At 35.4% G+C, this 16100-nt stretch overlaps 1 protein-coding gene and 1 pseudogene across 2 annotated transcripts in view; both read left to right on the forward strand.

The window, feature by feature from the left end:
• The window catches only part of LOC149145850 (alpha/beta-Hydrolases superfamily protein), a 456412-nt gene extending 448340 nt beyond the window's left edge, over nucleotides 1-8072 (forward strand). Inside the window, exons 10-13 of one of the 2 annotated variants that reach the window (XM_089449105.1) lie at nucleotides 6627-6770; nucleotides 6936-6985; nucleotides 7389-7428; nucleotides 7481-8072. In XM_089449105.1, coding sequence (XP_089305231.1) covers nucleotides 6627-6770; nucleotides 6936-6978 — 187 coding nt within the window. In that variant the 3' untranslated portion in view covers nucleotides 6979-6985; nucleotides 7389-7428; nucleotides 7481-8072. Of the gene's footprint in view, nucleotides 1-6626; nucleotides 6771-6935; nucleotides 6986-7388 lie in introns of both variants that reach the window. The other variant, XM_089449104.1, reaches the window with a different exon arrangement.
• A 6761-nt stretch (nucleotides 8073-14833) lies between these two features.
• LOC149145851 (uncharacterized) overlaps nucleotides 14834-16100 on the forward strand; it is a 52227-nt pseudogene continuing 50960 nt past the window's right edge.

Consider the following 16100-nt stretch of genomic DNA (forward strand, 5'->3'; position numbering starts at 1 on the left):
TTAGTGCCTCCAATTGAATGTTGCTTATTTTTAGCAATTTATTTCATTATTTACCGTTTCAAACTCTAATGATGGATTTCTCATTGTGTAGATCTTGTTGAGATCTTTCCAATGATACTTGAATCATCAAAATCTGATTTCGTATAAGAAAGTTAGACTGATTTGAACAATGAGATCTTTTAGCTGCGGAATGACTTTAGCTGCAGAATGTGCGCAATATCTGTAGCTAAAAATATTGAATAGAAGTTAGCCATTCATCTTTCACCATTAGTTCAAAATTAATCAATACCTTCAGAAAAGTGAGCAAATAACTTATTCATTTCATTGATTCAAAATTATTATTTTTTTCTTGACATGCGGCGACTTAGTGTGGTGACTTAGTGGTAACACACACCTTGACTTCCTTTTCACCGGGGTCTTCCCCATTGATTTGGATCAAATGGATAGGACACCATCCATGTACTGACATTTTCCCAGCTACCCATGTGGTTTTTTTCGTGACACCTATAACCTATAGAGGTATGAAAATGGCTGCGGAATCAGGCTGCATCCCATAGCTAAAAGACAGTAAACCATCAGTTTTGAAATGCAACATGCAATCCTCCAACTTCTGTATGATTAGTAGCAAGATCCATTGGTACCAAAGCATAGTTTTCAAGACTACTGATTAAAGGAATTCTAGAAACTGGATTCCACTGTATGCTAATTGTTGATTTACTCAAATTGCTTAAAACCAAAGCATATAATCCAACCTAGCTGTAAGTGTAGTTTGATAAAGATGAAGTGGAAAATAGTCATGAGCTTGATTAGTTTTTTTATGGGATTACAGGTTGACAGAGGTCGTTTCATTGCAGTGTTTTTGCACGTCATAATAAAATCAAACATGTAAACGTTTTCGTTTTAGGTTGAAAGTATAACAAGTGATCGCTCACCCGACCATATCTCTGGGAAGGAGGCCAGTAAACTCACTCTACAGCACCAACTTAGGATCCTTTCTTTTGACCCAATTTAGCCATGAGTACCAACTCTTGTGTCGTTGTTTTAGCAAGTAAAACGCCGAGCATAGGGATAGTCGTTAAACAGATCACGTCTGACAGGTGTGAGATGAAGTATGAGTTTATTAAATACAGAAGGCGTGTAATGAGGATTTGAATGCCACCACACAATTGATTCCCAAATCGGAATTCCCCTCTCCAATCACGCCGAATTGAATCAATAGCCTGTTCATTAATTTAAACTCATTTTTCTTCACACGGCATGCAAAAAGAGACTTTAGAGAACTGAGAATTTCTCCCAAAATACTGTGAATTTCTTAAAACCATTTCTGGGTTATTTAATTGACCCTGTCCCCGAAAAAACTCATGTTTTATTTTTCTCAAATTCGTCTCCGTTTGGCCAGATCGTGCAGTTGAAGTTTGATGTTTTTCAGTGTTTTACTTTTTTCCTGAGTTGCTGCATTCGGCTGTGAAATGAATTTCTGAGAGAAAAATTGTTTTCAGATGTATTCTCAGCGTATGAACCAGTGAAACAAATCTCCAAAATGGCATACAAGTGTCCTTCAGCATCATAAGCAATCAGTTTCCCAAGTCGACTCAACTCTATTTCAATATCAACAATAGTTTTGTTGGTAAATGACTAAAGGCTTGGAATGGTGACTTAATTACAGTTTCAAGATGCTTTGAGAACATCTTCGCAAGATGTTCTAATCTCATTCTGTGTGCTATATGTTTATAGTCTGAATTATTTGAAAAATATTCCAGCTCTCTTCGTCTTGCAACAACCCATTCAACACTTTTGTTGATATCTGCTTGAGAGCGATTCATAACACCAACCCAAGGAAACTGCAAACACTATTTTGAAAGCCTTACAAGAGTTTTTTTTCTTTATTTCAATTGGCCTCATCTTATTTTTCTTTACAACAGTGCAAACAATTCTATCTGTTGAATTTGCACTTTTGATTTTTTTTTTAATGTTCTTTGCAGATTTGTTTTAAGGCCAAAGCATCAAACAGGAATGCAGATTTTCTATTGAGGCCATAATGGAAACTGGAATTGGGGATATCTATTGGTTATTTCTTTTTTTTTCTCTAAAATTGTGAAATTTTATAAGAATGATTAATGATTTTCGATTTCAGGCAGCAAAGACTTCAAGTAAAATATATTAAAAACAGGACTTTGACTGAGGTCTTAAGCTAATTTTTTATCAATCTAGGTTGGGTGACTAGGATATGATCCATGTCAGGACAATTCTGGAGATGCCCATGTGGTCGGGTTTTTCATTGGATGCCTATAACCTGCTAAACCTTGGAATTAGCTGCGAAATTCATAGTTAGCTGCGGAATCAAGCTGCATTCCGCAACTAATTTGCAAAATCTTATTAAAATAGGACACAATGTTTTGAGGACCACTACAAACCATAACCAGTCAATCTTGGACAGCTGAATCTATCAAAGCAGTTGGGTTTCATTTTTTTTTAATTGTTTTTTATTGTTTTTTTATATTTTTTTTATTGAATCAATTGAAATGATGAAGTTTATTTTGTCTCATTCTTTTTTTTTTTTACATAACAATCCTTTTTCTGATCCTCCAGATCACACAAAATGCAGGAAAAGAGCATACTCAAGAAATTATTATTTTTTTTTTAAATGTAAGAAATAAGGTCTCCTAATTACACTTCCCCGGCAACGGCGCCAAAATGTCTAGTCAATTTAACGTCTTAAATTGCTCTACATAAATTATCAATCCGGGTATCGTAAACTGATGAAGTGTGGTGCACCATGTGTGCTTAGTTAACTCTTTTTCTTACTTCGTTGTTTTATAATTTATGTTGTTTTGGGGTTTTGTTTTTGTTGGTCTCCTAAAGTATTCTAATGCAAGGGAAATCTTAGTTGAAAGTTTTAAGAATGCTTTTAAAGATCAAGTGTAGATGTATAGTTGAAAACAAGGTTTATGCTTCTTATGATAATTTTCGAATTTAGCACTTCAAAGATCTCAAAACATGCTATCTATAAAATCAAAACTTGAACAAAAGTGTAAACATGTAGCTGCATAAATCAAGCTAAAGATGAAGTACTGAAAATGAGGTCACTGTATTTGCTGTCTATCTAATTACAGAAATAAAATCTAAACTACAACACTGAAAACCAAAAATTGCAGACTAATGAAAGCAAAATCAAATTACTTCACTTATAATCCGATAGCTCGCCAATAAACTTCTCGGGTCAAGCCATGGCACCGGAGATAACATCAAATAACATGAAGAATTGATATCTAAAATACCTACTTGCAGATTAATGAAAGCAAAATCAAATTACTTCACTTATAATCCGATAGCTCATCAATTAACTTCTCGAGTTAAACCATGGCACCGGAGATAACGTCAAATAACATGAAGAATTGATATCTAAATTACCTACTTGCAGATTAAAGAAAAATCAAATTACTTCACTTATAATCCGATAGCTCGCCAATTAACTTCTCGGATTAAGCCATGGCACCGGAGATAACGTCAAATAACATGAAGAACTTGATATCTAAACTAGCTAATAGCAGCAAACAAATCTCATTAAAATCAAAGCATAACGGCTGAAATTTAAAAGCTAAAGTTCAGCAGAGAAGCAAATCCCATATCATTACTTGATGCAAAAACTACATTAAAAAGCTCAAGCAAAAACTAATAAGCAAATACAAGAACATGTAAAGAAAAACTAATCTACAATCAACCGGTTGAACACACTTGCATGAATGGAAACTCTAAACTATCAAACTTGAAAGCAATAAAATGACATACATAAATGAAATCAAAGAAAAATTGCAAAATAAAATCTACTCTACCTTACATTCTAATATGCTCCATGACATCTACTTCACATCTCCTTCCATGTTGAGAACATCAAAGCTTTATTCAAATTCCTCAAAATTATAAAGTACAACAAAGCTCTCCAAAACTTTCCAAAGCCATCAAGGAAGAACTACAAACTCCAAGTTAAAGAACTAAAAAGCCAAACTAAGCTAACAAATGAAAGAGTGAAATCTCTTATTTATACAAAAAAATGAGAAGTCATCTCATTAGTGAGAGTCCATGAATCTCTTTCTCTACCTCTAGAGTCCTAATCAAAATAAGAACTAATAAAACACGTCTTTTTAGAGTTTCAATACAATTAGGAGATGTGACACATATCCTCATGATCTCATTATTCTTTCCATTCAAATTCGAATTTGGCCATAGGGTCCACATATAGGTTTTCTAAAAGTCTCATTTTGACCTACACATGTCAACAATCTCAACCCACTTGTTAGGTATAAGCATATGCACATTATTTTCTAATTTTTAACCACAAATTCACTTAAAAAGGCTTAGAATTAATAAAGTTTGGAAAAGCATAAATGTGGTCCAATGATAATGAAAGTGAGATGAATGTGGTGACATAGTAGTGAAATGGAGGTGATATAATGGACATAATAGTAAAAATGTAATGGAAATGAATGACATTTTCAATACCCAACACATTTCACCTTTTTATTTTAAATTTATGATTTTGATTGTGATTCAAAAAAATATTAAAAATCCAAAACATTAAAAATTTCTAAAAAAAAAAAATTAGAAATTTTAAAAATCCAAAACGTTTAAAAATTCTAAAAAAAATTAAAAAAACGAAAAAAAATCTAATTCTGAAGACTAAGGAATTAAATTAAAAGGGATTTTCATTTTCACATTTAATATTTTAATGTGACGTATAGCCCATTAAAATTTTAATTTTTAACTCTTTTGATTCATTTTAACTTCGATTCATTTTAATTCTATCACATTAATAGATTTCGATTTCTTCATTTAACTAATTGCCTAAGGAATAATTAAAATACTAATTTAAAGTTCCTTGGTGTTATTCAGTGATTAAAAGCATTTTCATGATTTTTCTATGGTCAAAGTGCGATAAATGTTTTAAATCATATTGACTATTGAAGAAAAATAATTTCGCTAGATTATCCTGCATGTTAAAGTTTTGAGCATGTTATATTTAATTGTTCATGATCGTCACTTTGCCACATTATAAATTTCTCTGGGTGACTTGTCATTTATTTAGTCTTTGGTTAATTCAAATTAAAGACACTGGTCTGTAGTCATTTTTATTTTGTGATTGGGTCTATCTATCCCAATTGACGGAAACTTATTCTAAATTCATCAAGTTGCTCATCCTTAAAATCTCCTAAAGCCTGTGTTCCATAGGCTATCCTCATACATTAACCTTAGGGACTACCCCCCCTTGACTTGCTAGAAGAGAGTCTAAACAGAGTGAGTAAAGATTAGAGTGACAACCCTTACTCTGAGCATTGTCACGGTGTCTAGACACTTTGTGCGACAACAGAGTCATCAAGTCATTAAGAGTCATTGTCATGTATGAGAGACCCATGTGGGCATGTTACATATTGTAAGAAAAATATTGAAGTCAAAGAATGAGTCAAACAAACCCTCCAAGACCTTGTCAATATGCCACATACAAGTCGGCCTATCAAGAGATCATGTCAGCCTAGGAGTGAAGTTAAGCGGCCTACAAGCATGGAGAAAAACCTATATATAGGAGTACTCGGCCTCCCTCAATAAATCATCGATCAAGCATTAAAGTTAAGGAAGAAAGTGCGGAGAAGGAGGAAAAAGAAGACCAAGAAGATTGGATCTATTTCTGGGCTAAAATATCTCACGCGTGCGAAGAAAATTAGGGCTTCACTGCTGCAAAAAGACCGAATACTACAGTCACTCTAGAGGTCCGATCTTGGGTGGAAAAAGGATCATTTTGAAGGCCAAGACATTGAAGAAGAGATATCACATCAAGCAAAGAAGAAAGGAAGACTCTTCCTCCATGTTCTTGCTCACATGTGCAGCCTAGGGTTTCTGCAATGAGGCCGAATTACAGTCAAGAAGTTGCAGGTCTGAAAAAGGAGGTCGAAGGAGAAGTTGTTGCTACTGGAAAGTTAGTTTGATCTTGTGGAAGAAGGGTATTTCAAGGAAAGGCATTGACTTGGTCTGGGAGGGGTTTTCGATCAAGGGTTTAGGCCTTGGAATTCGTCAATTGAAGATTCTATAAGATGAATTTTGTGAGTTTTCCTCTGAAGATTGGAAAGGTTTTGGCCCTAGCTAATCGCCTATATCTTGTTTCTTTTGTTTCATTGTTCCTTATGATTTTGGTAGCTGTTTGATGAAGAAAACACTAATAATAATGAAGAAGAAAAAAACTAATCTAAAGAAATAAAATCACATCACAAACAATTATCAATACAAGAGAAATCAACTACACTTGCTGCCTCTAGATTTCTAAACAATCACAATCTCCTCATACAATATGATAGGTAACACAGTAACTAAAATTTAAGATGTAATGAAGGTTTTGATACATTGGATATAAGAATCATTAGAAAATGTTAAAGTCTAAACTACAATGTCATCTTTGTCAATTTCAAGAATGAAAGTGTAAGTCGTAGAACTTTTATGGGGTAATGATTTTCTTATAATCCTATTGTTATCTTTTCAGTAAGGTACATCATTCTTTGTGAAAATTTTTCTTTTGATTATTTAACACATACATGCATATCAAGTTTCAACTAATGTGTCTCTGGTATCATGTCGCATAGGTGGGATATTCCAATATTAGTAGCATGGGGGAAATTAGATAAGTATTTGCGTCAATCAGAAGCAGAAACGTTTCAAAAAAACAATATCAGTACCATTACAGTTGATATGCTAGAGGAAGTTGGCCATATGCCACAAGAGGATTGGTAAGTATATCTTGAAAGTCTTCAGTGTGCTTGAAACTATTTTATTTCCAGTAATGGAATTAACTTGGCTACAAATGTTTCATTAGCAAATACTCACTCGATGATATATTTAACAAGATTTTCCATCTAATGTTTTGTGTATCGTGTGTACTCTCCATCGTTCAGGCCAGGGAAGGTCGTAGATTCCCTAATACGTTTCATTAAATAAAGATGAGGTATGTTTGTCATGATCCTTGTATGAGAACTGAAAATTTTCACAATGTCGAGACATTTCATCACTATCATATTATGGCATCACATTTAATTAGATGTCACATGCAATGATATGTTATCAATTGATGTACTCAGGTTGGAATTTTCTCTAAAGACGTGCTCCTAGTTCTATTTATTGTTGTCTAGTTGTTCCTCATTGCTAAGAAGAGGAAAAACACTTGTACTAATTGAATCAAATTATCCACTATTTGTTAGGAGGACGTCTATATAATGGTGGAATGGTTTATCGATCTTATTTTAAACACAAATTAAACTCATGTTTTATCACATGTTGTATTTTGGAGATTACTTACAATCGCTCTTTGTTGATCTTTCATCTCAAAAAATATATGTTGTTCTATGCAGGTATTGTGAAGCACATGACGTTCTTCATTCCAACAAATAATAGCCATCGTTGTACCATCGACATCTTTGTACTTGTTAATGAGCAATTTTAGTAGCCATCGTTGTACCATCGACATCTTTGTACTTGTTAATGAGCAATTTCGTTCACTAAATTGGTGAAGATTCATTACTAGAGGGGAATTTCTCACTTTTATTCTACAATAGAGTTTAATAATACTGTACCTGAAAAGAAATTGGGTTTTTTTCTACTTACTATAATTGTACATCAATTTGAATAATGTATTGTCAAGCATTCCTATTAGTTGTAGTTAATATTACGTAAGCACAAACATATATATATTTCAAGTTGCTAATCTTTATAATCAACTATAAGAACTATTGGAAACTCACTAGGAACTTCTAATCAGACGTACTCTCTATATCTTATAAAGGTTTTCATGCACCGATAAGCATAGTTGCATTACTCCGTATTATGACTTGGAAATACCTTTGTTTAAATGAACCAAAGGAGTCTGCATAATTCGAAGGAAAGTTTCATTTTCACGTTTTGTAATCCCCCTCAGTCTGAGCTAGTGATCCACTATCTTCATGTGGAAATCTGTAGGTGATTCAAAGTTTTAGTAATGAACCTTTGGGGTAAGTGATTCAAGGTTTCAATAATGAACTTTCAAGGGTGTTGACTCATGTTATTGCATGGACTAGCAGACTTGGCAAGGTTCGGTCAAGGTACTAAATGGTAAGCACACAGAAAATGCACCCATTGTCACCTCAATGCACTCTCCTCTCACTTTAGGCCAACTAGATATTACGATGAGTATCCAAATCTACACAGTTCACCAATGATCTTAAAAGACTAGTGATATTTAATTGTAGAAAATACAAACCAATAAGCAAAATTCACTCAAAATATTCAATAAATGGTTACCTTGGATGCTTGATAGTGAGGGAAAGGTACAAATACCAAGTGACATGATCTACCCTTGATTGCCACTTGATTTGGAGAAGCTTGACATTGTCCTACATCTCTAGATCTGGAAAATAACACAAAAAAATGTAGAAAAACATATTTAGTTTCCTTAAAGCAATCTGTAAGTGTGGAAAATACATTAGGATAATGGATCCTTGACTGTTTGAGCTTGGGGACTGAAATAAGAGTAGGTGTGATGATGCTACTTGAATGAGCTCTCGTACTTATTCTTTCTATTGTAGGCTTGTTCATTTAGTTATTCTATTGGATACATGGCAATCTATGCTTGACATCATTCATAAGTTCCAATGTGGAAAAAGTTGCGATAAAATCGGCAAAGTCCGATTTTTGGACTAGCCAATTTTATTAGTCGACTTTTTGGCGATTTTTTCCCAATCGAAAAAGCCAGGATTAAATCGGAAAAATCGGAACTAAATCGAGAGTTTTTCCAAAAAATCGTGAGTGAGGTAGTTTCGTTAACGACTTTTTAATTTGTTTTTGAAAAAGTCATGATTTTATCGAAAAAGTCAAGATAAAATTGGGATTTTATCGAAAAAGTCTGGATAAAATCAGGATTTTATCAAAAAAGTCAGGATAAAATCGGGATTTTTTCCAAAAAATCGTGAGGGGTAGTTTCTTTAACAAATTTTTAATTTTTTTTTTAAATGAATATTTTTGTATTTTTTAATTTTGCTAACTTTTTCAAAAACCTCTCAACTTTAATGACTTTTTTAGTTTTTGGACCCTTGCCGATTTAATCTTGATTTCGACTTTTTCCACATTGATAAGTTCATTCAAATGAATGCCATGGTATATTGGCTCCTATGCCTTACACATTAGATGTGTGCATTCACAAACGTACTTTAGGCATGACCTTTATTTTAGTTGATGTGTTATACTGTCATGTGTTGGTTTCTTGCTTAGACATGGTGTGATGGTTTATTAACTAGTCACAAATATAATAAACATTGGATATGATCTAATAGCAATTCCTAAAAATATATATTTTATTCTTTTGTCACATTATGCCATGGGGGGCACATAATTATTCTTAAATAAGTGGCGTCAAGACTTGGGCCAAGTTGTACTATGAGATATCTAGTTTAGTTAGCATACTTCATATCCTATTCATACTTGACACTTCTCATCTTTCCCTTTTCACTTCTATATCATTTCAGAAAAGGATATTAACATTGCTCATTTTTACTTATTATATGTCATCCAGCAAGGTTTAGTAGAACAAATTGAAGAACAATGTAAGAAAAAGTCAAATAAAGTCAAAAATACACTAGAGGTAAAGAGCATGAAAAGTAAAAAATAAAAAAATAATGAAGTTAGAGTTATGCCACCTCATTTATAAGCTCATCTGCCAAGTTTTATGTTAAAAATTACATATCTAAAGAAAAGGACTAAGAAATAAAAAATACAAAATACAAAAAGTGGGAATAAAATGAAGTTTTGAGGTGGTAATGTTAATTTTGGCAGCTCAGGGACAAATTCCCTTCTTTGGACAATCTTCCTCATCAAGGAAGACCCCTACTAGCCCTTAAAAGAATTTAATTTGGTTAAGGAAAAATATATTTTAATATGGAAACCCTCACATGCACAAAAAAGACGGGTTGGCCCAAAAGGAAATTGAACACCCTTGGATGGCTATAAATACAAGTCAAGTAACCCTCATTTGGAGATCATCAATCATTCTTCTTTCTTTGTTTTGGCTCGCACAAATCTGAGGTTGGTTCATGGAGATTGGTTTGTATAGGTCCGAAATCGCAGGGTCTGAAGCTCGCACGTGTGATCTAGGGTTTTGATTTGTAGCTACAGGGTTTCCATAGGGAATTTATGGTTGCAACTGCGAGCTTATCTGTGTGGTTGGAATGTTTCATCCGCACACATGTACACTCTCTTTGTGCGGTTGGAAACTAGGGTTTCATTTTATCAAGTGACTACAAAGTTCGACAGTTGATCGTAAGCTTATGAATCAGGCTTTTGATTATTAGTATCGTTGGGTTCATCTTTTGGATGTTGTTTAGTTGATTTTGTTGGATAAGTTTTGTAGTTGAATATATGGATCATTGTACTCTCTCTTTGTTGAACATTTTATGACAATCTAATAAGAAAAAGAATTTGAAAGGGTTTCCCCCTTTGTGGGGTTTTTCCCTAGTCTCCGTCCAATCACTGGTGTCTCTATGTGTGAATGTTTTTCTTCTATTATTCCTTTATTATCCATTGCATTGATGATGATATTGTTCTTTCTATATAATGGCATATGTTGTTGAATAATGTTATGATGTTGTGGGATGAATTCAATGTGTATATAATAAAATGAAATTATCTAAAGTAAAGAACAATATAGCCCTAAGAAAAATTAACATGGTATCAAAGTTGAGTTGAAGAAAGTCATTGAGATCACCCTTGTTAAGACACCGTTAATGAGAGTAAGAGAAGGTGTAGGAAACTTAAAACAATACTAGGGTTTGAAGGAAACCCTAGGGAATTTGGTTATTAGGGTTTGATGGATATCATGAGGTAAGGATTTGGAAGAAACCCTGGGATAAGATAAAGGCTTGAATTTTGTAGTTTGGAAACCCTGGCATGATCAATGAGAAGTTGTTCTAGCACTTGTGCTAGATTTAAGCGTAACCCTAGATGGGATAGCCTCAATTAGGCCTAATTGTTGATGAGGTGGATGGAATCATTGAAGGAAACATTGTTACATGGATAATGGACAATAATGATTCTTGAAGTTTGGTTCAAGAGGGGGATAATCACTTCTCATTGAAAGATACATGCCTTTTAGATTTATGTTAATTCTTTGTCATATTGTTCTTGTTTAGATTTATTGTTTTGATCATTGCTTATAGTTCTTGCATGAATATTTGAGCATCTAATAACCTCTAGATGAGATGTGATAAGTAGAACCTTTTGAGGAGCATATAAGGTGCAGGAAAGGAAAGCTAGTGAAAGGAATTGGTGGTATCTGATGAAAAGGTTTCAAAGTAGCATCCAGAAATTACAACTGCCAATGACAAATAAGAGTTACAAGTTGCACAAGTATCTAAATATTGCAAGGTATGTATGGTGTATTGTCTCAATGTTATGATTTAGCTGCAAGATTGGAAGGCAAGTTATGCCCTCATTTATGATGGGAATATCACCTTCATAAGTGACTTATGCATGCATATGAAAGTAAGTTTGATCTATAGTGCATGTGATATCTTACATTTTAGACATGAACTTCCTAGGTTCATTAATTTTGATATATTGTAACTTAATACTATTGTTAAATGCTTGTGATAATCAGGGTCTTCTTGTTGAACTTGTTTAGTTTTTGATAAGATTAAAAATTGTGAATGGATGCCCTGACTTGATAAAGAAGTGATTATGATCCTTGAAGTATGATGATACACTTGTTAGTTGCCCTAATTATATGACACTAACACTTGATGAAAATTTGATGTCATGTTCATATGTGATGATGAAGTAGTTGATGCTAATATGTTATGACTATGTTGCATATAGTTTGATTTCATAACCTGACAGTGTTGTTGATGCATGACAGTATTATGATAGATAGGTTGATGTCTTGAATGATGATCACTAAAGTGGTTTCCCATCCAGAGGGAGAAACTCTTCATGATATTTTAACACCTATCATTATTTGAAAAGAAGACATTTGACTGCAAAAGGAAGAATTTTGGTCATGAATAAACATTTGATGTTGTGGAAAAAGGTTTTGGCAAGTTTTGAACTTAGCAAAGAAGGTTTCTCCTAGTCCAAGCCCCAATCATTAGGAGAAAGACTTAAGGGTGTGGCTAAGTCACCTAACACGGGAACACGGGACGCGCAAATTTGAGTGTCTGACACGGGGCACGTAGACCCCCCAAAACATGACACATAGGACACATTTATATATATATATATATATAAATTCAGACATAGATCTATATTCTGCATTGTAAATTTAAAATTTGTAAGTTGTACAATGTAACAGTATGCATACAAATACAATCGTGTCTATTTCATCAATTATCCAATAGGAGAAAGATATTAGAATAATGCTATTTTAGTGTTTAATGCTCATCTATGATTGTAATTACCAGTTTCTTGTTAGAAACTTGTTGTTTCTATATTCTTAGTAGAAATTTGTTGTTTCTACTTTCTTAGTAGAAACTTGTTGTTTCTGTAAATACAATTGTATTATTTATTAAGCTTTATTGCTCATTGTAAGTCAATTCAATCCATTCATTAATTATGGTATTGGAGCTCGAGTATTTTTTTCGAAATAATTTTTTCATTGTTTGAAAAATTTTGTGCTTCTTTTCGAAATTGCTCTCTACTGGATCGATACATTATTATAGCAGCGGGAACTTCAACTGTTGTTGTGTGTCTCTGATAATTCTCTCTCTCTACATTTGGTCATTGAATTTCCTGTTCGATCCGAGAGTACCTGTTTCTAGAATCTGGGACGTCTTCGAGTACGGTAGCGCATTCTACTCCTTGGTGGGTGATATGTTTCTCTGCAAGTTTTCTTGGTGCGGTGTTGAAGCGGTTCATTTTTGCCTGTTTCATTTTCAAGAGCATCGCCACAAGGCCAGTCTTTACCGCGGCCCCCCTGTTCTTGTGGCTTATGCAAAGATTAAAGAATGTCGAGGTCGCATCTTTCTTTCCGCACAATTTGCTATCCTAGAGCAGCCCCATCAGCGCTGGAATTGCGCTAGAGGCAACGATTTTCATCTTGTTTTCATCCAGCGCTAAGACGTTGAACAGCGTGGCCATGACATTCTCGTGGGCTGCCATCGTGTGCCCGTTACACTTAGGCGCCAACAGAGATTTGAGCTTCTCCGACAAAGCTCATTCTTGAGCTCCCTAACCAAGCGCAGGCAACATCTCTGGCTTCGCAGACGGCATGCGAGTCCCAACTGAACCTCCTACCCCCGAATCCATTGTTACCTGCCCTTGTCTTCTTCACTGTGGAATTACCACGGCAAGCGCTTTCAGCTGAGTGAGGGTTAGACGGATATCTGTGCCATCATACACTATGGTTCCAACAGCATGTTGGTTGCTGGAGTTGTCTGAGGCTGTGTTGGACAGCGTGTAGCAGTCGCATGGCTTAGTATGCAAATGGGTCACACCCCCAACAATTTCTTAGCAGTGTATGATATTTTTATATGTGCGGGAGTGACATTTCTATATCTGTTAATAGCCACAAATGCGAGGTGCCAAATCGTTATTTCTATTGTGTATTTCATGTGTTGGTTGGTAGTCTGAGGACCGTTGTGTAGTTCTGTGCTAGCGTATTTAATTATGGGGGATGTCTTCATTACCAAAGGCTGAAACGAAATGTTGAAGGCCTCTATTGTCACTTTTACGGTTGTATGAGAAGGCGGTGAAGTCAATTTTGGTTTTTTTTTTTTTGGTCCCAGCAGTAGATTCAGTGTTTCCTGGGCAACGCACCTGTCAGAATTTTCTGGGTGCATCGTTTTCCATGCCTCAATTTTTTATTCAACAGATTTGAATTTTGTTTCCAACACTTTTCAAATTTTGTCCGGATCAGCCGGCATCTGCATTGAAATCTGTGCCAGGCTCCTTTGTTGTTTTCCATGTCTTGGGAAATGTGTAGATGGCCTTGCTAACCAATCTGATGTTGGAGGGCATTCAACGCTTTGATGGTACCAATTATAACATCTAGAGATAAAGAATGTTGACCATTTTTAAATATAGGCATTTTGACTAGCTCGTTTTGGGCAAAGAGCTCCATCCTAGTACAGTTGGTGCCGATTAAGATAAATTTGATGATCGAAATCGAGAGGTTGTTATGCTTCTCAAACTCTCTGTGATTGATGATCAATTACCATAGATTCGTTCCGACAAGAGAGCTGTCGAAATCTGGCAACATTTGAAGAAATTGCATGAGACATCCGACAAGAGCAGAGCTTTCTTTCTAAAGAATCAGTTGTTCTCCATCATGATGGACAAACATATGTCTTTACAAGAACATCTTAACAAGATTAAAGACATTCGAGATCAGCTCAAAGCCATTGGTCAGACCATGGAGGAAGAAGATATGGTAGTCATCACCCTGAAAAGTCTAGCGAAATCTTATGAACACTTCATAGAAACATTCAACATTACCACCACTAATGTTGATCTGAAGTTTCCAGATTTATGCACCAAATTCCTGCAGCAGGATCGTTGGAAACAGTGGTTTGGTAGTGGTGCTTCATCAGCCTCCTCAGAAAATGCTTTTGCTGCCAAATATCAGTCCTCTCAGTCCTTTCAACAGAAAGGTTCTTCTCAGTTGTCTAATCCCGCTAAGAAAAAAACTGTGTAGTGTAATTACTATCACAAGTTCGGCCACATGTAGAAAGATTGCCGACAGAGGATTGCTTCTGAATAGAAGAAACAAGGAGGGTCTCATCAGACAATGAATGTTTCATAACATTCTGAGTAGAAGGACTCTGCCTTTTACGCCTTTATGGCTAAGAGGTCCTCAGATCATCCCCCGTCTTCTGCCTGGTACATTGACTCTGGTGCATCACGTCATTTTTCTCACAGGTGTGACTGGTTTATTGACTTCTCACCTTTCAGTGATTCCGTGGTATTCGGTGGAGGTGAAGAGTACACAATGGTTGGCAAAGGTATAGTTCACATCTAGTCTAGTCGGCACACACTCATCTTCCTGAATGTGTACTATGTTCCTAGTATGGAAATTAATATGTTGTCTGTCAACCAAATTATGAGGAACTCTCCTCAACTTGATGTAGTGTTTAGTGCGCACAAGTGCTCCATTATTGACAAGGAGACTCGTCTTACAGTCGTTGTTGGCCTAGAGGATCATGGTCTATACAGGCTTCTTAACACTGGTGATTCTCCAGAAGTGGCTCTAGCAGCTCATGTTTTTTCCATCAACACTCTGTGGCATCAGCGATATGGGCATCTAAACATTCAGTATCTCTCTTAGCTCTCTCGGGAGGGACTTGTGTCAGGGTTACCTGATATTCAGACTCAGCAGTTGGGAGTGTGCGGCGCGTGTCAAATTGGCAAGCAACATCGGTCTTCATTCAAGGATGGAGAACCTTAGCGCGCATCTAAGGTACTCCAGTTAATTCATGCTGATATTTGTGGTCCTATGAATACATCTTCAGTTACTAGTTGCAAATATTTTTTGCTTATTCTAGATGATTTCAGTAGAAAGATGTGGGTGTACTTTCTAAAACATAAATCTGATGTATTTAGTATCTTTCAGAAGTTTAAGTCCTTCGTTGAAAAAGAGTTTGGTTGTAATATCATAACTCTTAGGATAGGTAACGGGGGGGGAACTTTGTTCTTCTGCTTTCTCCAACTTCTGTGATACCCATGGCATCAAACACCAGTTAACTACACCCTACACTCCTCAGCAGAACAATGTTGTCGAACGTCTCAACTGTACGGTTGTTGAAATGGCTCATTCCATGTTACAACACAGGAGTGTTCCAAACAAATTTTGGCCTAAAGTAGTGTTTACTGTTGTCTATCTTCTTAACCGATCAACTACTCAAGCTATTAAGGGGAAGACTCCAGAAGAGGTTTGGTCTGGACATAAGCCTCAGATCAGTGACCTCAAAGTGTTTGGCTCAGTTGCATATGTTTGGATTCCAGCCGTTAAGTGCTCTAAGTTGGATTCCAAAAGCCAGAAACTCATGATGATGTTGGAAATAATACTGGGGGGGGGGGTGAATCAGTATCATCAAATCAATATGACT

Source organism: Pinus tabuliformis, chromosome X, assembly GCF_031772625.1.
Source record: "Pinus tabuliformis cultivar Carrire ecotype Pingquan chromosome X, CPIR1, whole genome shotgun sequence".
NCBI lineage: Eukaryota > Viridiplantae > Streptophyta > Pinopsida > Pinales > Pinaceae > Pinus > Pinus tabuliformis.